At 34.9% G+C, this 21,832-nt stretch overlaps 2 protein-coding genes across 2 annotated transcripts in view; one reads left to right on the top strand and one right to left on the bottom strand.

Annotated features, from left to right (window-relative positions):
* The window catches only part of IMMP2L (inner mitochondrial membrane peptidase subunit 2), a 434,158-nt gene that overhangs the window by 170,968 nt on the left and 241,358 nt on the right, over nucleotides 1–21,832 (top strand). The gene's annotated exons all lie outside the window — the stretch shown is intronic.
* LRRN3 (leucine rich repeat neuronal 3) lies at nucleotides 14,307–16,945 on the bottom strand. Its single transcript, XM_065741505.1, has one exon. The coding sequence runs from the start codon at nucleotides 16,943–16,945 to the stop codon at nucleotides 14,822–14,824; it is 2,124 nt and encodes a 707-aa protein (XP_065597577.1). The 3' UTR covers nucleotides 14,307–14,821.

Genomic DNA, 21,832 nt, shown 5'->3' with positions numbered 1-21,832 from the left:
GCTTATGATTCAATTTTAATATTGAATCTGGCATTACATGTGAAATAAGGAATTCCATATTACCTGGAATATTTTCCCAAGTTGCATGTAGTTCATAAGAAGCTTTTATCTAAATTTAATCTTTTCCTGGGGAAGGGTGAAATGCAGTATTTCCTAACTTTTGGGAGTCAGAAAGTTGCTCAGTAAGGTTTTCCCTTGGTAAATGTGTGTTTGTGCATTTGCATGCAGTTTCATGGTGTTAAAGGTTGTGTATGCACTCATTAAAGTTTGGGTTTCCAAATTTCCTATCAAAAGTGGAGTTGTGAAACAGTGCAGGATTGTAAGATACTACATTATCTGTGAGGTTTTGAGACTAGTGCAAACAGTTTTAGAATGCTGTGAATACTGAATATTGTGGTGGTTGATTTCTGCTCTGAAGGTGATAGGACAAAAACCACAGCACTCTGAGTTTATAGGCAGTTACATTCTTAAGTATGTGCTACATTTTATGCTTGAATCTAGTTATAAAGTCAGTAATTCTGAGACTAGAAAATTGTGAACATGTCAATTAACAAAGTAATGATAGACTTTTGTTGTCCTTGTTGCTTTTAAGGTGAGAATTAACCTTATGATTTCTGCCATATGTAATACTTGCTGATTGTTGTAAATAATAACAATATATGCTAGTGGACATATGCATTTATAATTTTTTAAATGTAATACATAGTCTAGAGATTATGGTTGACTCATGCTATGAAATTCATGGGAATTTTCTTTTAAAATAAAAGGCAGAAAGCAAGGGTGTGTATGCTAACCAGTGGCTCATAAAAACTGTTTGGGAGACTTGTTCACTAAACATCTCGAGACAATTAGAAAATGAGGTTTCTAGTACTCAAAATTTGAATCAGATGTAGAAAATATGAATCATTTTCTCCTTTCAACTATAATGTAGGTTGTGTTGTTTGCAAGGGAAACATATTCACGTACTCTACAGGGCAGTCATTCATGCTGAGTGGATATCAACAGTCATTCTGAGCACAATTGATTTTGCAGTATCCTAGGCTGGGTTGTGAATTCATTGCACTATATACTATTAAAATTTATACTTCACAATAACCTGGGAGTTTTAGTAGGAAAATATTTTAAAAGTGAAGCTTGATTATCTCAACTGTAGAAGAGGATGTTTTACCAGTATTTACAAAATCAATTGAAGTCATAAGTCTTAATAAAGGTGAAATAAGCAGGATAAAATATTGGAAATTACTAAATATGTTGCTGCACCACGTTTAAACAAATTGTTCAGAAGCATGGAAAACCTTTAAGAACTTTGATATTTCCTATATGTGCAAAGGGCTTTTTTATAGGTAAAATTTTGGAGATAATAACAATCTCAAACTTTCAGAGTATTACAAATAAATAAAAAATAAATAAGGAGCTGTGGTGGCTTGTTAGGCATTGAACTGAATGTGTAAATTGAAACAGGGAAAGGTTATATGATAATGTTAAAGCTAAATGTATGATTAGTGTCTAATTACATTAAATAAGGTGCATTGCTAGTCTGACTAGCATGTATCAGGAAGAAGTTGAAACTCCAAAGGGAGTGCAGGTTTCCCTTTCACTTACACGTGATACTTTAGGATGGAGTTCCAGCTGGATTCTAGGCAGCTTACTAAGCAGGTAGAGAATTTTGAACAAACATGAACTTGAATATTTAAAGTTCTTCCACTATTATAACCAGCATGACAAAAGAAAGGAATCGTTGCTGCTGCAGCACGACTGACTTGTTGATGGAAAGAGCAAGGATTAGCACAGACCTCTATGACTGAAGACTGTACTAAATACAACTTGAGCCCTTGCATCTAGTGTTTTCCATTGATTGAGAGTTTGTGAGGGAAGTTAATAGAAAATTCAGTAGACTTCCCCAGTCTGGAGAAAGATTTAGGCAACAAACTATCACTAAGTCAGCTTTTTGTGCAAGGATACCAGACTCAAATTGATTTAATTAGTTATTGATTGGAAAGAAATAGTACAGTAATATCAGAAGGTAAAATGAAAGCAGTCACTGCTTGCTGAATGTTCTCACACCAAAGGCAGTATGACTAATAAAGGTATAGCTCTCTTAATATGTTCCCCAGAACACAAGAAGATTTTGACACTGGTTGATGCTGTCAGTTTGAACAATTAGCTCTATGGATCTCAAAGGTAGAAACAAAGGTTGTTGTCTTAAGTAGCAAGCAGATCTTTTGCCTGTGGACAAAAAGCAAATGGTTTCAATGGTACAGCATGCTTGAAGTTTGGGAGAAAACTAGGCAAGGTTTGTCAGCATACATCAGAGCCAATAATCCTAGTCCTGATCAATTCCTATACCCTGTGGGGATGATGTTGCAGTGAAAGCTTGTCATGTAAAGGGGAAAGCAAACTCACATTCCCTATGGCCACTGTGCAGTATATGCAAGTGGCCAGCCAACAGACCAGCACAGACAGAAAACAGTCTCTTTACCAGCAGCAGTGGAAGCATACTGAACATGAACAGCATGAATAGTCTGATCCTGTTCTCCCTTGTCCAGTTGATAAGAGGTTTGCTAGCTCTCACATCCAAAGCTACACACAACACATTCTGGTGCTTGAATGGCTAGTTTCAGACATTCATTTAGTCTGCCTTAGGGCTGTGCTATAGGCCCTAAAAAAATTTCTACTTAGGGCAGTGGTCTCCTTCAGTTTGCAAAGTGTTTGGGGAGAGTTTCTTTCCTTAACTCATTCTGGAGGGTTTCATACCAGGGAGTAACCAGGGTTTAATCATTCTTTAATGGTGTCAGGAGTGCTCATTTACGGTGCTCTGTTTTCACAGGTTACTTTATTAGGGTTCCTCCACTGATCACTGTTCTTCTGATCCCAAGCAAAGCAGGTCTTTTTGTTTAGCTTCCTTAGATTTTCTATCAGGTAATCTAGCATAACATAGTGCCTATTTTACGATACTGGAAACATTAGAATTCTGACATAAAATTCACCAAAAATTTTTGAAAGTTGACACTTCAGTTTAAAACAAAAAATGTTAGTGAATCCTTTGTATATATGAAAGAAATAAAGGCTCTCTAATTGCTTATGGAGGTAAAAATTCGTACATCTCTTTAGCATGTTGGTAAACACTATTGGAATTCATTGGCACATCATGAGGATGTTTTGAATGCTAAATACTTCTGTAAGTTCAAATAACTGATCAAGTGAATTAATGAGGGAAGAGTGCATGGAAAGCTGTTAAACATGAAAATGTATGAAGGTCCCCTGGGTGAGGAAGTTCCTGAGGTCCAGGAATGTAAATAAGGTCTAGTATGCAGCAGTATCACCCTGACCCTTTGCTCTGTGTTAGGCATCTTCTGTTGAACCTTGTCAAAGACTCAATATCAAGTTAAGCAAACTTGTGATTTAAAAATATCTTTCATTGTACTCCTGAGTATATACCTGAATGCTAATTGACTGCATTATAATCAGAATGCATACGTAGCTTACATTAGTGTTCCTCATTCCCACTAGCCAGTGATATTACATCATTTGTTATTGAATGTCTTGATTTCTGCTGCATTTTCCATGCATATTTCCAGTAATTTTCCTCAGAGGACAGGTGGACTCTGACTCTGTTTTTGTTGTTGTTGTTCATTTGTTTCTTTTTTTTTACTCTTTCTTATTTCTCTTTTTAATTGTTTTTTTAACCTTGCTAATTTTGCTGAACTGAATGTTAATATGGAATGTACAGAGTACATTCCCCAAATAAGTGAAATGTTGAAAAACTTAGCAGCACGAAAGGAAGGATTTCCAGATCATCAAAGTTTCATACTTATTTTTTAGAAGGAAGAAGGTAATTTGAATCTTTTTTTTTTATGTTGATGGATTTATTTTAAATTTTTTATATTCCAGAAAAGAAAAGGAGGCTTGTTATAGCTAGTTCCTTGCATCTGGGTTGGCAGAAAAAAAGAAAGAAAAAGCAGGAAACATTTATATATTTAGTTTCAGTTGCTTTACATTTATGTAAAATTGTGGTGTTTAGACATTTAAAAGGAACATCATAATGGAAATTGGATAGACATATATATGTAAGAAATTCCTAAGAATTTTGAAAAAAAGTAGACTAAATATCTTTAAAATAATGTAAGATCACATACTGAATCAAGATGGAAATACTTCACTGCATTATGAACACAGTTTTAGAATTTAGGGACTCAAAAGGCCTCTAAACCTACCCAAGTTAGAGCTCCTCTGTAAGACTGCAGTTTTTCTGGAGCCTTTTGTATAATTTCAAAAGGAATAAGAGGATTTTCCTGATCAAAACTTTGGAGTCATTTCAGATAAAACATTCCTGCTTTTCTGAGCAGTTTGCATCTCGTATACTATTTTTTGGAAATGTAGTTCCTTGGCAGAATTACTCAGGTTGGATGAAAGTTCAGCTAGTTCAACCTCCTGCTCAGAACAGGGTCGACCATGAATCCGATCTCATTGCTTATTGCTTTTCCCACTTGGGTGTTGAAAAGTCTGTAAAGCCAGAAATTTCAAAAGTTGTCTAGACAACTTATTCCCAAAATTATTTTCCTTATAATTAATTACTTTTCTTATATCTAGTTGAGACTTCCCTCTCCTCCCTCTTTTAGTTCACGGTTGTTGCTCATTATTCTGCTTTGCACCTCAGTAATACGCCTGACTCTGTCTTCTTACATACAGGAAAGATGGTACTTCTTCCTTCCTTTTTTTTTTATCTTCCAAACAAACCCTTTATCCCCTCAGCCTCTCCTCTCATGGCAACTGCTTCAGCCCCCAGCAGCTTGGTAGTGTCCTGTTGAACTTGTTCCAGTTGATCAGTGAATTTTTGTGTATGGGAGGTGCAACAAATTAAACACAGCATTGTAGACATGGGCTAACAAGTGATGAGTAAGGAGGAGAAACCATTTTTTTTAGGCTACAAGCTACATTCATGTTAATATGATCCAATACACTGTTAATATACTATGTCACTACCAAGGTTATTTAGCCAACTGTCATAAAGACCCCCACATCTTTTTCAGCAGAGCTACTCCACAGTAAGCCATTCTCAGCCTTTTACTTATTCAGGGGTAGTTCATCCTAGGTGAGATCTATGGATGTCTCCTTGCTTTCTTGAGATCTTGTTTGCCTAGTTCTCCAGCTTTTCTAGTTCCGTCTAAATGGCAACCCTGTCTACAGATGTACCAACTGCATCCTCCACTTCAGTGTTGTCACACTTGATAATGATTTTACCTCCTCCTCCAAGGCACTGATAAGATGCAAAGCAGGATAAATCCCAGAATAGAGCCCTTAGGAACACTGCTTATATCTGTTCTCTACAGATCATTAACCACTACCCTTTGAGTGTTGTATATTATTGCTCAAACTATTATGGATAGTACTGGCTATTTTAGAACCTTTCTATATGAATGTGGGATCCTTCCAAGCTAACCAGGGGTAGAGGAAGTGAAACTAAGCTAATATTCCTTTCTGTCAGTCCGATTATGTTCAAGCTCACTTGGAGTCAAGGTAGTGAAAGCCTTGAAGTTGTTCTGTATTACACTTTATGGACTTACTAATTCAGATCTTTCCAAAGAGCATCTGTGAGGCATCTTTAAGTGCTCTGCTTTTACATACAGATGCCCTTGTTAGATTATTCAGTCTGCCTCACTTTCAAGTTTTTACTTATTTTTCAGTCAGTGAGAACTTCCATTCTTGAAGGGAAACAGTTTATTTTTCATTGATGTTCTTCATGCTGTATTCTGTCAGCCTCTCACTTCAGTGAGTATTTTCACATATAACTTAAATGCATTAGTGTAATTTGTATATTAAATCATCAACTTCCATCTTTCCTATTCTTAACTTTAGGGATTTTGTTTTCTGTGTTCACCCCTATTCTCTACCTACACTCTTACCATTTCTTTTTCTTAAAGCTTTTAGTCTGGTTGACAATGATTGGCTTTTTTTTTTTCAATCTTTTTTTTTTAATTTTTAGTGGAGTACATTTTCTTTGGGTAGAACTTAGAAGAAACTTGAATACATTTCTGTATCTTTTGTTATTGCCTTTAACAGGATTTTTGAGTTAATCCTTTAGAATTAATTATTTTTAAGGTATTCTGAGGCTTTGTAAAAGCAGCAGTAAGAACTGCTGTGGTTGTGGTAATGTTTAGGAAATCACAATCCTTAATTAGTTATTAGTGGCATTACAATTGATACTGTTAAGTAGTTCCTGGACTTTGAGCTCTGTCCTTAATTAGAGGCAGTAATGTCTCCTTCCCACTGAGATTTCTTATTTTGCCTAATAATACAGGATTATCAGCTTTCAGTTGTCTCATGGATGAAACCTCCCAAATGACCATACCTGTTACAGCTGCCTTCCTCACTTGAGTCAGACTTTCTAAACATGCTTTTATTCAATGTTTAAGCCTTTAATTCTCTTCACTTACCAATAAATACTTTTGTATTACTTGTTTTTCTATTAGTACTGTAACTTTTTCTTGACACTTGGTTTATTATTGCTCATAAGATATAGAAATTATAATTTATCTCCTAAACATAATTGTCTCCTAGAGATTTCAGAAGCTTCTTGCAGCTTTTTTCTTTGCTAAATATTTTGACCAAATTAAATCACGTACTCCTGTTGCCTTGTCCATCTTTCCCTTCCTTGTTAATTCTTGTCTTACTTTGTTCCAGATATGTGGGTATGTATATTTCATCGTGTCTTCAGTGTCACTTGTTTTCTTCAGCTGTTCCTTCGTCTCAATATCATTAGTCTTTTTCCTGCTTTTTTAATTCTGTCACTTCCAAATTTGTCCAGAATATGCTTTCAACTACTGATTCATCTCTTGCTACCATTAATTTTTGTGATGCCAAGATGGGCTCTTAGACCTGTGTCTCATTTCCTCTTTGACAGTCTTTCCTATACCTTTTCTCTGCCCTACTGTTCTCCATCATCATTAAAACTAAGTGTAGAAGCTCCTCCATTCATTCATTGTTGTCATGTTTATTTATTTGTTGATGCTTAACTTGATCCTTTATCAGTTTTGTTCTTTTTTGGCCTCACTCTTCCATCTTCTTTCATAAAATACTTCTATCATTCTCTGCTACTACTTTTTTTTTTTTTTTTTTTTTTTACTATTGAATTACCTATCATTGAATATCTACAGCTATTGATTTTTCATCACCTTTGTGGTTTCTAATTGATTTGTTAGCAATATATGATGAGGTTTGTAGTCTACATTTATTTAACTTTTTCTTTTCTTCCTTACACTTTCTCTCATTTTCTGAATATTTATGAGGTAGTTTCCACACTCTTAATTATTAACAGATGACAGGAAAGTCATTTCATTATATATGGCATATTTTAATATAAGGATTTTATCAAGGAGAATTTATATTCTTATGTATATCCAGTGCAGTGGAATATTAGTTTTGGAAAGGGAATGATAGAGTTTAGCGCCAGAATGTTAAACAAAAGGGAAGATGCTGATAGTGGGAGAATGATGTTGCGTGACATATGAACATAGGGAACTTTCACGTTTAAGATAATTGAAGCGAAAATACATTTTAAGATGAAGGAGACAAAAAGAGGAGGAAGAAAAGCTAAAGCCTAAGAAATTTTGTAGGAAGATAATTCATTGTTTGAAATGAATAGCAGAAGCAGGTTCGTGCAAAGTTTTAAGTGAAGAAGAATTTGAATCTGTATTTTTGGTGATATATTGCAATAAATTCATTACAGCATAGTTTAGAATATATTGTACAGCATATGAATTTTGTTTGTATCTGAACACAAAGAACATTCTTTTGCTGCTACATACAATTCTAGACTGCCCAATATTTCTTTAGTGGATTTTTAATTATTTATTTTTGAAACAGATGTTCTCTGCAAAGTTTTCTATTTAAAGTATTTTAAATAAATAATATCCTTCTTTTCCCATTTTGTTGTAATTAAAAATCTATGCAATGTTTTCAACTAAATGAATGATGTACATTGCTTTTATACTGTCTTCAGTAGAGCTTTGCTTTAGCGTAATGTGTTTATTTGTTTGTGCTCAGAACTGGTGATATGCTTTCAAAAGCCTGGATGAATGATAAGATTATTTTCTTACTGCTTTATCTTTCTAATAAAGCAGACAGCATACAAACTAGAAATAACTTAAAATTATTCTGGCACAAGTGGGCATACTATATTTTAATCAGCTTTTTGAAGACCAAGAGAGATATTGAGCTTTAGTTAACATGTTAAAGGTGAAGAAGAGTTTACTGTTGAAGAAGGTTTGGGGAACAGGACTGCAAAAATTTCAGTGTTGCTCATGATATGTTAAAATTTGACTAAACTCTCCACTCTTCTTTGTCAAGCTCTGAATGGTGTTTGTTGTAAGGGTTGTTGGTCACATATCTAGTTTATTGAAAGAAGCAATTTTCCTCAAGCTACACTTGACATCCACAGAAGAATTAAGCTTTAATATTTTCTATTTTTTCATGTAATTGTGCAAGAATTGCTGGACATGAGCCAGCAGTGCACACTTGCAGCTCTGAAGGCCAACTGTACCCTGGGCTGCATGAAAAAAGGGGTGGCCAGTAGGGAGAGGGAGGTGATCTTCCTCTACTCAGCTCTTATGAGTCCCCATCTGCAGTCCTGTGTCCAAGCCTTGAGCCCCCAGCACAAGGAAGACACAGAGCACTTGGAGCGGGTCCAGAGGAGGGCCACTGAGATGATCAGAGGGCTGGAACACCTCTCCTGTGAGGGAATATTAAGGGAACTGGGCTTGTTTAGCTTTTAGAAGGCTCCAGGGAGACCTATTTTGTAGAAATATGAGTATAAATGGTCTTGGATCAAGAAACTACAATTATTCTAATACATATTTTGTTATTTTGGTCATTTATTCTAACCCTAACCCTAACTCTAACCCTGAATACATACAGCATGTAGCTTTGTGATTCCCAAAAGCATTATGGCTGTTTGGAGCACAGCACGAAATTTTAATCAAACACGAATGAGGAACAATAGCTACATAAGGGTAAGGCAGATGGAGTAGTTTTCCACTCTTCTAAACTGTAACGTTAAAAAGAACATCCGCTATTTTAGGATCAGGAATAGTCCATCTGCCCAAATTGCCTGCCCTTTCAGCTTTATCTTATTCCCACATTTCTATCATTGTTTTCATATCAGTATCATTACAGTTTTATGCTTTATGCAAGATACTTCATGCCATTAGCTGATTTGTTTTACATCAGGTTTTTCTTTAAGAATTTCAGGTCTTTCCTTATGTTTTGATATTCAAATACTTTTCTCCCAAGTATGATGTTTGCTTGATTATTTTGTTTATCAAATCCAACAGCATCTGTCCTAACTTGCAGTGTTGGTGATGATCTTTGAGATTAAAATGATAGTAGCAGGAACTAAGCAAAGGACTAACAGGGAGCTTGGTAAGTACAGGGGTCTGCAAGGTGAAGAAAAGAACTTTGGGCAAAAAGGGTGTAATTGAAGCTGAGGAAAAAAAACAAACAACAAACTAAACCAAAAACAAAACAAAACCTGAAACAAAACAAAACAAACCTGAGCAAGTGAAATGTAAACAATTTTTTTTTTTTTCTGGCAGCTAGAGGATTTTTATTTGTAGCTTTCATCTTCCTCTGAAAGGAAGAATGACTTTACAAAAGATTCAATTGCTTTGAAGGCAATTGGTTTACAGAGTACTAACTCAATAACGTTGTGGGTTGAGAATTAGAAAGAATTAAACATTTTTTCCAAAGGAATTTTTTGAAATTTGAAATGGTTGGATCAGTGAATATCAAGTGTTCTACAACAATGTCAACATTTCAAATATGCATTTAATTTAATTAATTCATGTTATGTAAATACCTGCACAGTAACAGTCATTTGTCAAATGAAAATGGAAGGTTTTCTTCCTTAATGTGTAAAGAAATTATATAAAACCATTTTAATGTTTAAAGATCAACAGATTATAATTTTTTTTTCCAAGAGGATTCACCTCCTTCAGAATCTTTATTAAATAAGTCAGTTCTCTGTTTTAAAGGATGGATCTCACAAGATAGAATATGGCCATATTCTTTAATATTCCAACCATTCATATTTCACCATGTTTTAGTAATAACTGAAGTTGAATTACCTGTATAAATTAATAATTGCAATTATTTTGTTCAAAACCCAACTTCTAAAACTGTTAAACTGACAATGTAGGTAATTTCTTTTCATTCTCACAACCTTTGACATATTGGTTGGATTTTAATCTCAGTATCTTCATTTTTTATTCATAGAATATTTATCCTGTATTTATAATCCTTCTTGTTTTGTGTGTATTGTTGTAGCATTGTATTCTCACCAGTATCTCTTTAGTCTTTTCCCAAGAAGACTGATTCAGGCTGTTTTCCACTGGAATCTATTCAACTTACATATTTTGTAGGTTCAACCAACTAATCTACAAGAACAATTTGTTGGTAAGGTCAACGCGTATTCCACAAAACTGGATAGTTCTCCTACTTAGCAGTTTATTTCATCATCTTTCCACTGCTGAGCATGGAACCCCATAAGTGTTCTAAAAAAAAATCACTTGTTTATTTTTTTCTGTCATTTCCCCCTTCACTTTTATCAGGATGCCTTGTGGTAAGCTGTGTTAAGATGAAGTAACATGATGTTCAGTAGACCAGTATTTTTTAACCCAATATATCATAGAATCACAGAATCATAGGGGTTGGAAGGGACCTCAAGAGATCATCGAGTCCAACCCCTCTGCCAAAGCAGGTTCCCTACACCAGGTCACACAGGTAGGCATCCAGGCGGGTCTTGAATATCTCCAGAGAAGGAGACTCCACAACCCCCCTGGGCAGCCTGTGCCAGTGCTCCGTCACCCTCACCATAAAGAAGTTCTCAATAGAGTTAGTTATCTAGTTATCTAGTTAGTTAATCTAGTTATCTAGTTTATAACCTCTACAAAAACAATATGTGATAGCTGAACTTTTTCCTCATGTTTTCTCATGTTTAGCGTGAGGTGAATTGTTAATCTCAGTTTGTCTATAGTGGTTTATGCTCAAAGGCTATTCTCTGTTTTGTTTAAAAATGTATCTTGTGGTTTTCATACTGATTGCACACTTTCTGCTGTGTGAAGTTTCTTGTCAAGAATCTGATTTTATTCTATTCAGTGCATTATTTTCTCCTCTGTTCTTCTGGAATCGTTTAGTAAATGTGAACTTATTTTCTACGTTATAGAGGCAATTTTTCTGAAACATCTCCTCTGGCTTCTGAAATACTACTTAGTAATTGTTAATCCTTGTGTCTTTTCTATGACTAACCAGCACAAGATTGAGGAAAGAATCTCCATTTTAAGCTATCTTGAGGTCAGTGGTTAAGGTTACGCAAGTAGAATGCATTTTATTAGTAAATTTTGGAAATCAATTTTTTATTCAGATGGAAATTGGTATTTTTAATCTATTTTTTAGTTACTATTTAAAGTTACAGTTTCATATCATTGTAGCTAGAACAGAAACTTAAGTGTACATATGTATTTATCATTTTGTCTGTGTAAACTGATGGAATATTGGAATTGATATTTGTAAATGTTCTACTAAGAAGTAAATGCTTAATCTTTCCACGAATAGAGCATTGCTGCTTTCAGTCTAGTAACTGACAGAAAGAGATAAGGCAACTGAATCCAAACACTGAATGAATGCCTTATGCTTTGAGTATCGCTCAGCCAGACATTCCAAACACTGATCTTGCCCTCTCCTTTCTTTTGCTTCAGAGAGTTTTGCTGTCAAATGCCATGATAAAATTAATCCATTTATTTGCCACTATTTTATGGTGTAAAAATCCTCAAATTATATGAGCTACTGAAAATACTGTTATCTTGTAATTGTAGAGACACTTTTGACCCTGTTCTTTTGGACAATTTCCTAGTATTTCTTAAAGTAGCACTTTTAAACAGCAGCTGTGAGGATGCAGTTGCACAAATAAAGAATATTACTCAATTTAATAGTGATTACTGGAGATGTTTTAGTTACTCCATAGTTTAGTACGAAAATTGTATACACTAATGCTATTCATCTAGAAACAAAAACTTTTAATGAGATGCTTAAATAAAGTAGATATAATCAGGGCTTATTTGGGGGACAGAGGTAGGGAGAAGAATTTTCATGCTTGTGTTCATGTTTTATAAAACTGTCCGGAGCTGTTTTTGCCTGAAAGAGTTTCATGTTGGTAAGCTGTATTAATTGAAAGTGCAACATGTAGCTTGATTCAAAAGGTGGGAACACAAGACATGCCCACATGTTCTTGTTAACATGTGCAGTATCTGCACGGTGATGGCTGCAGTGATGGGTAACTTTTTTTTGATAAATAGCAGCACTCCATATGCTCTGTCTAGAGTGCTGATATCAGCCATGCTCTTTCAGTATCTTTGTCTGATACATTTCAGTGTTCCTCTGTACATGACAGTGATTCATCATGTTGTTGGTTTTCTTTTTATTTTTTTTTTCACTGAAGCATATAAAACCTATTAATATCCTATTTTTGGTAGTTAAGCACCAGGATGATTCTTCCTGCCTTTAAAAACTCTGAAAATAACCTTTGCATAATTTTGTTATCCTAAAACTTAATTAGAAAAAGAGACACTTTTTAAAACAAGTGTGTGTTATTAAATAGCTGTAGGGAAAATGAAATTATTTTTCTATGCTATGAATGCTTACATGCCAATAATATTTTGGAAGTATTTAAAAAAAAAAAAAAAACAACTATAAATACACAGAAAAGAAAAAGAATTTATATGTACAAAAGGTAGTTCAACTTCTATCTAAAAAAATGCTGTCAGCAATTCCACAGAAATTTTTACTTCAGCCATGTCTATAAAAATAAAATGTATGTTATTCTAGAGTTATGTGAAATCTGTGAATAAGTAATGTTAAAAGTCAAAAATCTGTTAAAAGTAATGTTTGCCATTCTGATTTTTACTTTTTAATACAAGTTACCTATACATCAGTTAATATTTAATTCCTTACTTAAATATTCAGTGATAACAACTTCTCTTCATTCTTCCTGTTTGTACTCATAACCATCAAATGAAATAACAAAATTTTGTTATCATTTTCTTTATGGGGAATCTCTATATTTTCAGCCACCTTAATGGCTGAAAATCAGATGTCTATTCTCTAGTGGACTTGGTAGTAGTCATCCTGTAAGAGTGTTTTGTAATCAAAATTCTAATCAACAGGATTTTGAGCACATTCGCTGCTTATGTGCCCAGTCCTACTCTCAAGAGAATTTTAACTTTGATATGAGTAGAGTCAGGTATTCATTGTTCTCATTTCATTTCATTTATTTCATTTCTACTCATAATGTTTCTGTCAGTCATTTATTGCTTGTTAGACTGTGAAAGCTGGTGAGTTTATAAACTAGTCAGTCATTGTTAATGCTGAAGAGAAGTGTGCAAGGCTACGAAGAAATCCTTAATATCATGTAAGCTGTTCAAACTAGATAAGTTCAGTGTATCACAGCCTTAAGTTTAGACATTACTAACAACTGAATTTCCCTTTTGTCTGAAGACAAAATTTTAGATTTATATTTTGTGTCTAAAAATGCATTTATTTTTTGATCTTCTGGGAAAACACTAAAATAGTTCAAAACTTGCTTTTATCAGTAGATAATCAATAAGATAATCAATTTCCCTGTCAGTCTTATGTCTCTTTTCTGCCCTTAACAGAATCACAGAATTGTAGAGGTTGGAGGGGACCTCTAGAGATCATTAAGTCCAACCCCTCTGCAAAGCAGGCTCCCTGCAGCAGGTTGCACAGGTAGACATCCAGGTGGGTCTTGAATATCTCTAGAGAAGGAGAATCGACAACTTCCCTGGGCAGCCTGTGCCAGTGGTCTATTACCCTCACTAAAGAGATTATTTTGCATATTGGTGTGGAACTTACTGTGCTCAAGTTTATGACCATTTTCCCTTGTCCTGACCCCAGACTGCTGAAAAGAGGTTGGCTGTGTCCCTTTGATTCCCACACTTTACCTTTTTTTTTTTTCCCACACGCTCTTTACCATCTTTGTGGCCCTCCACTGCGCTCCTTTCAGGAGATCCCTTTTCTCCTTCTCCCACATTAAGCAATAAGTAAAATGCAGTTATTATTACTAACCAGTATGAGTATGTACTTTGTGAAAGTGTTTATTATGCAGGCCATTGCAGTTGTACAGCCTAAAACCAGCAAAAATAACCCATGTGCTCTGGTTGGCATTTCAGGAGGATAATATGTGAGGAAATATTTTATCAGATATTATAATGAGTTTGTTTATTGTCAGACAAGAGCACCCAGAATACTTCTCTAGAAACAAACAAGCCGAAAACGGTTTTGATTTTAATCAAAAATGTATTTTCCTCATAAAAAAATTTCACATACTCACTGTGTCTACTCTACAGAATTTGTCCATTTCATTACAGCATGTGTCAATCCTAGTATATCTTTCACTGCAAAACTCGTGGCTATTTTGTGTAATACAGCACAGGAGGAGGTATTGCTCAGTTCCACTACTTTTAAGTAATAGTAAAAAAAAAAAATACAGAAAATGTTCTTGGCTACTTTCACTGTATTCCAGACTTAAAAGTCTCTTGAAAGTTCTAGAAAAGGAAGTTAATTGTATTTGGTTGGTAGAATACCCTTAGAAGCCTTAGTTAAAATTCTTCTCTTATGCTGAGGCAGTACATATTCCTATTTGTCAGCAACAAAGTCCAGGCATCTTATTTCTAAAAGATACACTTTTTCTTGTTTCATTTTTATTTAGCACAAATACAGTCCTGTGTTTTTTATTTCAGAAATCAAGTGATATTTATGACATATTGGTTGGTACGCCTATTAGAGTTGATTTAACTTCCATTGCTGTGCTTTTTTCTTTGCCCATGTCCCAGAGACCGATGAGAGGAGGATAAAGCTCATTGAGTGAGAGGGATTGTTTCTTCAGGTAATTCTTTAGATAGCTGTGTTGAACATCGTAGTTCATGTCTCTTGAGATGCAGTTGTAGAGATACACCACAGAGACGATTCCCAGAAGAGCACCAAGGCAGGCAAGAAATCCTATTATGTTCTTTTCATAGCCTTTCACTGCCATATCTAGTCCTTTAGTGGTTACGTTGACACACTGTTTCTTGTTCTGTGGGTAAATAGTGGGAATATCTATACAAATTTTGTATTCAGTTGATGGATTTAGATGTGTAAGGTTATATACCTTTATATCAGATGGTACTCGAGCGCTCTGTGCAGCTTGAGAGTTTTCAGCTTTCAGAAAAGCAGTCCATCTAACACTGGACTTCAGAAGTTTAGAACTTGCTTTCCATGAAACCAAAACAGAATTAGATCTTATATCTTTGATCTTAATATTTAAAGGTCCATTGCTGTCCTGAGGGAGAGAGCCATCCACTTTAATCACGACCGACTTTAGATCTGCCCCTACTAAGTTCGTTGCTATGCATGTATATAAGCCACTTTCTTTCTGTGTTACATCACTTATTTCTAACGTTCCTTCAGAATGAATGTAGTATTTATCAGAAATAGTATTAGGCAAAAGCTTATGTCCGGACGGTGTTATCCAGTAGATTTCAGGTTCTGGTTCTGCTGTTGCTCTGCAGTGTAAGGAAACATGGCTGCCAGTTTTCAAATCCAAAGTAGATGGGAAACTTTCAGGAGCTATCAGAGGGAGACAGATTTCCATCATTTCCCGGAAGTGTATCTGTCTCACATTCTGGCCTTGGAATTCAGGAGGGTCTACACAAAACAAAGACTCTGGCTCCATGAAACGAATATTTGTTTTGTTCATGTTAATCCAGCGGATGACACAGTCACACCTAATGGGATTGCTGTGTATACTAACTTCCTTCAGGTTAGGCAGTGATTCTATTGTACTGCGGTATAGGGCACTCAGTGCGTTGCTGTTAAGCATGAGTGATTCCAGCTTGGGAAGTCTGTAGAAAGCATTTGGATGAATGTATGACAATCTCGGATTGTTGGTAGCTTCTATTTTTCTCAGATCTGGTAAATTATCAACAGCAAGACTATCTATGGAAATCAATTCAGGCATATTATTAATTCCTAACTCTTTCAGGTGGAGCATGTTGCTAAAATCTCCCCTTCGTATTCTGTTAATGGGATTCTTATTTAGATCCAGAAATTTAAGATTTGTAACCTTTTGAAGAGCAATATGGGGCACTTTAACAAATCTATTGTCATAAAAGGAAATGCTTTCTAAATTTTCAAGGCCAGCCAAAGCATTATCTGGTATTTCAGTGATATTTATGCTGGCTAAAACTAGACTGCGCAGATTGATAAGAGGCTTAAAATTCATATCTTCGATTCTGATTATTGGATTTTCTCCAATCATGAGAATCTCCAGATTAGGAATAGCTTCAAACCACTTGCTGTTGATCATTTGCAGGCCATTTGAATTGAGATGAAGTCTGAGAAGATTATTGAGGCCTATGAAAGCTCCCGGAGCAATCATAGAAAGCATGTTATGATTAATGTAAAGCTCTTGTAAATTGTGGAGTCCAGAGAGACATTCTTCAGGGAGTTCAGTAAGTTTGTTTTCTTCAAGGTACACAGAAAGCAACTGTGGTATCTTTGTAAGATTAATACTGGCCACCGAGGATAAATTGTTCTGAGATAAGTCTAGACCAGTTAAATTCACTGGGAAGTCTACTGAGTGTTCAATTTTTCCAATATTGTTAGTCTGTAGAAGTAAAACCTGTGTGTCAGCAGGCAGTCTGTCTGGAAAATTAAAAAGGCCTAAATCATTACAGTCCACTGTTGGAACCTCCATATACACAGACCGGGGAGTGAACCAAGGTCTGATCTCACATATACACAACTCTGGGCAGTCTGCTTTTTTTTCTACAGCCTGTACCACGGCAGTGATAACTAGGCCAAGTAGAAAATTAATTTTGAGTTGCATGTCCTTCATTTTAGCTGAAATGTTCAGAAAAGTAACAGACCTTTCAGTTTTCCACGGTTACGGTTTTGGAATTCAGTATGACCCGGTCAATTGATAAACATAGACTTGCATTTGTCAAATGCAGATTTCGAAGGACTTTCTTCCTGAGGATAAGTGATAAATTTACAACCAACTTGTCCAGTAGCAAGAGACATTTTGTGGAAATGAAGGTCACTCTGTCCTTGATGACATAAATTGATAAGCTTTGTGAAGATGAAGCATGTATAAGATGGTCATAGGAGATTAAGCAATTCATTTATTTAGTAGTATTAACTTCAAATCCCATGATTGATTAGTGTTTGCAGGAATGACAGGATGACCTAAAATATAAGAAGAGGAAATAATTAGTATAAGAAACTATAAAGTTATAAATTAATTTAGCTATCTTTTCTCTCTAATGTTAATTATTGCAAGTAAGAGAAGAAAATGACTGTGGTGCCTAGAGTATTGTAGTGGTATCTGAATAGCATAAATGAAGTTAATATAGTAATATATCTTTAGACTTGTAGCTTGTCATATATCCAATGAAGCATTGCTCTGAAGAAAGATGAAGATCCACAAAGTATAAAGCAAAATATATCAATGAGATTTTTCTACATATTTTATGTTCCTATAAAATATTTTCTTTTTTTTCTTACAGTTATCAGTAGAAGCAGGCTGAGTTCTGTTTGCTTTGAAAATGTAAATACTGGGCAAAATCCTACAGAGCGTGAATATTTGACTTTTGAATGTGAAATTTAAAAATATAAAGAACATAACTCATAAGTAATCAAAGAAAAATGAAATGGTTGGATTAATACTCATTCCTAATGGTGACATACTTAGGCGAGTCTTTGAGATATTTAAACAGAAATATACAAAATCAATAATCTACTAGTTTTATTATTTTTTGATACTTTTTGTAGCTGTTGTTCAGGATTAAAACTTCCCCTCCCTACCTATTTCTTTAAAGTATTATCTAGAAAGAAGAGTGCACCTCGTAATAAACAGGTTGTCATCTTGTCATACCTAGTCTGAACACCGCCTTGCATATTTTGGCTTCAATAACTTCTATTACAAGGGGTGGAAAAAAACAAGAAAAGCATCTTTAGAGAGATAAGAAAAATGTCAGTACTAGCAATTGCTTCTTCCATCCATAACTCTGCAAGAATCTGAAATTTTCAGTGAAATTGCTGATCTTCTTCACATCCCAAATGATAAGAAAGGCAGGAATCTTAACGTCCCAAAGAGTCAAATGAGTCTTCTTCAGATTTTGTTATCAACTGTTTTTTTGTTTTTAAATGTCCTACTATGGGTGAACTTTGTATTCTAAATTATGTAATTCAGAACCTTCCATGTTTTATATTTGTATCAGTATTCATTAGCTGCATTTACTTCAGAAAAGAGCCTATACACTGACTTTAACCATACTTTATCTGAGAATACTACCATATTATACACATCTATGCCCTTTTCCCCTTTTCCCCTTTGCCTCTTGCATTAAAATTCACAGGGACATTGTTTACAAACTGTAAGATGAGAATCAATGCTTCATTGACATTGATAAATAACTTCTGAGGTGTTGTTGGTATCGACGGTGAGAATTACAAAAGTCAAGTGTCAAGGATTTGGATTTCAGATTTCCTTTGCAGGCCCAGGAGGACTGGATATATTGATCAAATAGGCAATCTATATCAGCTCAGAGGAAAAGTGTTGGACCATACTTGTGCCATCATAAGTGGCATGAGAATTGAGCCAATTTGAAGAACATTTGGCAAGTGTTTATGGCTTCTATGTTATATACGTTTAAGGACATTTAGTATTTTACTTTAATAAGCAAATATATTAAAAAAGTGAACAGACAATGTGTGAGGTAAACATACAGAAAACATTCTGCTGTTTTGAGGATTAATAATATGTTTTTATGGAAATGGCCCAGTTTATACTGAAATGCGAAGACAGGCTGACAGAAATAGTAAAAATATAATCTGTTCCTTTGTTCTGGGAAATGAGATAAATGTGGTCTTGCAGAAAAATAAAGATATCTATTGGAAAGCTAATATCTAGCCTATAACTTGCTCTCAATTTATCCACCATAAGGTAAGTAATGAACCTATTACGTACCTAATTTATCTAGAGTACTGTCCCATTTACTGAGGATCTCTAGGTAGAAATCATTCTAGGCCAAATGCATAGACCTTCTCCTATTATGGAGAAGATTTGGAGGAGGAGAGGGAGTGTTTTTTGAGTCCTGTTCTTCATGTACTTTCTTAGGCACATGTCCCATTGACTTCTGGAATTTTCTTTCGAATTGTATTTTACAAATAAATTTCTAAGTGTCATGAATACAAATTGTAAGCTTCCAATGATTGAAACATCATTAGAAATACTACCTGCCTAATAAAATCACTGAAGTTCAACGAACTGCTCTGTGGATATCTAAGCTCAGTATTTAGATTCCATATCATGCACATGATTAGGAAAGTACTCTGGGAAGGAGCAATGACATAATTGACCTGCTTTTCTGCTCCACTCTGGATGTTTGTTGTTGGCCACTGTGAATGATAGGATGTGGACTGAGATGGATTTACCAACAAAAAAAGAGAAATAGTGAATCACACAGGGAAACTTGTGTACAATTATTTGGGCCGTAAAGCAGTGTTTTGGTCTTTTTGTTTCTATTAATAATATTGTGTGAAGCTGTGATATATAATGTTGATAAAGAATAAAGAAAATATGGATTTCTGAATTAAATTTTTCCAGTCCCATTTGAAGAGATCAAAGCTCAGTATGATGTTAAAGAGTATGGGAGTATGACTCTGCTTTTGTCAACTGATGTATGTTTGTGTTTCTGTGTGCATATAGTTAGTTTCTAACCTTGAGAGGTATACAAACTGTTTTGAACTGAGAAGTGAGCTGCAGCCTACTGTAATAAAATCAACCTCATGTAAACTGCTATCTTGCACTCAAGACTATAAATTGTAATTGAAGTTCAGTTTCCTTGAAGAATGCAGTCTCACAGAGATAATCAGAGAGTAAGCATTTAACTTTTTGATACTCTGAACTTTGGGAACGCTTTGATTCCCTTTCTTCATTAGTATACTGATAACAGTAAATAAAGAGTAAATAGAAATACTGTTACTAACAGGGATTTTCAGAACTTTTATTAATGCCTTCCAGTACTTTAAAGCTAAGCTCTCTGTACCATCTGGAGCTTTACGTAAAAGTTTTGCATTTCAAATATCCTATTTTAAAGCTACTAATATGAACAAAAAGAGCCTGAACTAAAAAGAACAAAAAGAACTGTCCTGCTCCTTTGAGTAGTATTTAAGATACTTGAAATTTAAATACATAAAGGTTTCTATGCAAAAGTAATTTTTTTCTTTAAAACAACAAAAAAAAATTGTTAAATAAAAATACTATTTTATTATAGCTCTTTGTTTGCAGCTTTTGATGCCCATTCAATATGTTTGATGTGATGCAAAGGATTCATAAAACTTGTGCGAATTATGACGCACAACAAAAAAGCCTGTAGAGATGAGGCTCAGCTGCAAACCATCACCAGTAAGCTGGGGATAAGAGTTTTCACACAAGCAGCAGGGGGAGCTGTGCATTACGGTTTTGGAGTCTTCAGTATACGAGTCTTTACTTAATTGCACTGAAAAGTTATTATGTGCTCTCTGATTATACATGTTTTCTCTCATTTGGATAAAGTGTTATGATTTGTTTACTAATGCCTGCAATTAAAAAGTCTAAATGGTGTCTACATCTAATATGCTAGTATTACTTATCAGTAATAAAAATTCTTCATTATTTATACTATGGTTTTTCTGTACTAGAACTTATGTCATAAGGCATTTAAGTCTTTATGGAGAAATTCCTTAAATTCTGCTGGAAGACCATCTGTATTACATTCAATCCATGGTTATGGTCTTATCAAATATCGTGTGCCCCTTACATTTTATTTATTTGTAAGTCTTAATTAGGTGTGTTTCGTTCACTGGTATTGACAGCTGGAACCGTGGTTTACAAGAGTGTATCACCATTATTTGAGCTGGAAAAGACATTCAGTGAATGAATAAACTGAGCAACGTTTCTCATCACTGGAGCAACAGACAGCTAAAAACCAAGTCAGAGTGGGCAGAAAGGAAAAGAAACACGTCAGATTTTGGCAATCTTTCTTTTCCACTTCAGCAGTTAGAGAGACAGTGATAAAAACTAAAAATGCAGCAGCTACACTGCAATGTGCCCTGCTGGCAATAAGGCAAACAGTTCACTTCACGAGGACCAATTTAGAGGTGGCAAGCATTTTGAAAACACAGCTGTTCGTACAAAGCTACCTTTCAAAAACATCAACTGAAAGAGCCACTTCTGGGTTCTTGTCATTATAACCACTTTGAGCAGTTCTGGGGACAGAAATCCTGGTGACAGAAATGTCACCAACTAAAAACTGGGGATGAGACATTTCATTCCTCACCTGAGTGTGGCTACAGCATTCATTATTTATTTACTTACTTCAAGAAGTCGTGGAGTTACGCGGACTTCATTTGAAATTTTAGTATTTTTCTGGCACTTTTTATCGGTTGCTTCTTTCTTTGTTGGATACTCAAAATGAAAAGATGTTTTCATGACTGAAGATGCACAACCATAGTTATTTGAAATAGTTCAAGTATCTGTGCAAAAATCTTTCCTTTTTTCTTTTTTTCTTCTCCTCTTTAAGAATGTAACTAGGATGCCTTTGTTGAGGTATATGTGGAAAGTTTGTGACTGAGGAGGTAGTTCAAATTTAGGTTAAAGCTCAAAGAGATAATACAGTAGGCTTTTATAAGAGAATCTGTTCTGAAATAAAATATTTCTAAAAGTAAGCTCCACTGGAAG

This window comes from Cyrtonyx montezumae, unplaced genomic scaffold (genome assembly GCF_038088225.1).
Source record: "Cyrtonyx montezumae isolate F1298 unplaced genomic scaffold, pur_monq_1.0 scaffold_3, whole genome shotgun sequence".
Classification (NCBI taxonomy): Eukaryota; Metazoa; Chordata; class Aves; order Galliformes; family Odontophoridae; genus Cyrtonyx; species Cyrtonyx montezumae.
This window is presented reverse-complemented; position numbering and strand designations above follow the sequence as displayed.

Excerpts from the sequence above, each read along its gene's own strand:
- LRRN3 (XM_065741505.1), bottom strand. The coding sequence starts at position 16,945 with ATGAAGGACATGCAACTCAAAATTAATTTTCTACTTGGCCTAGTTATC.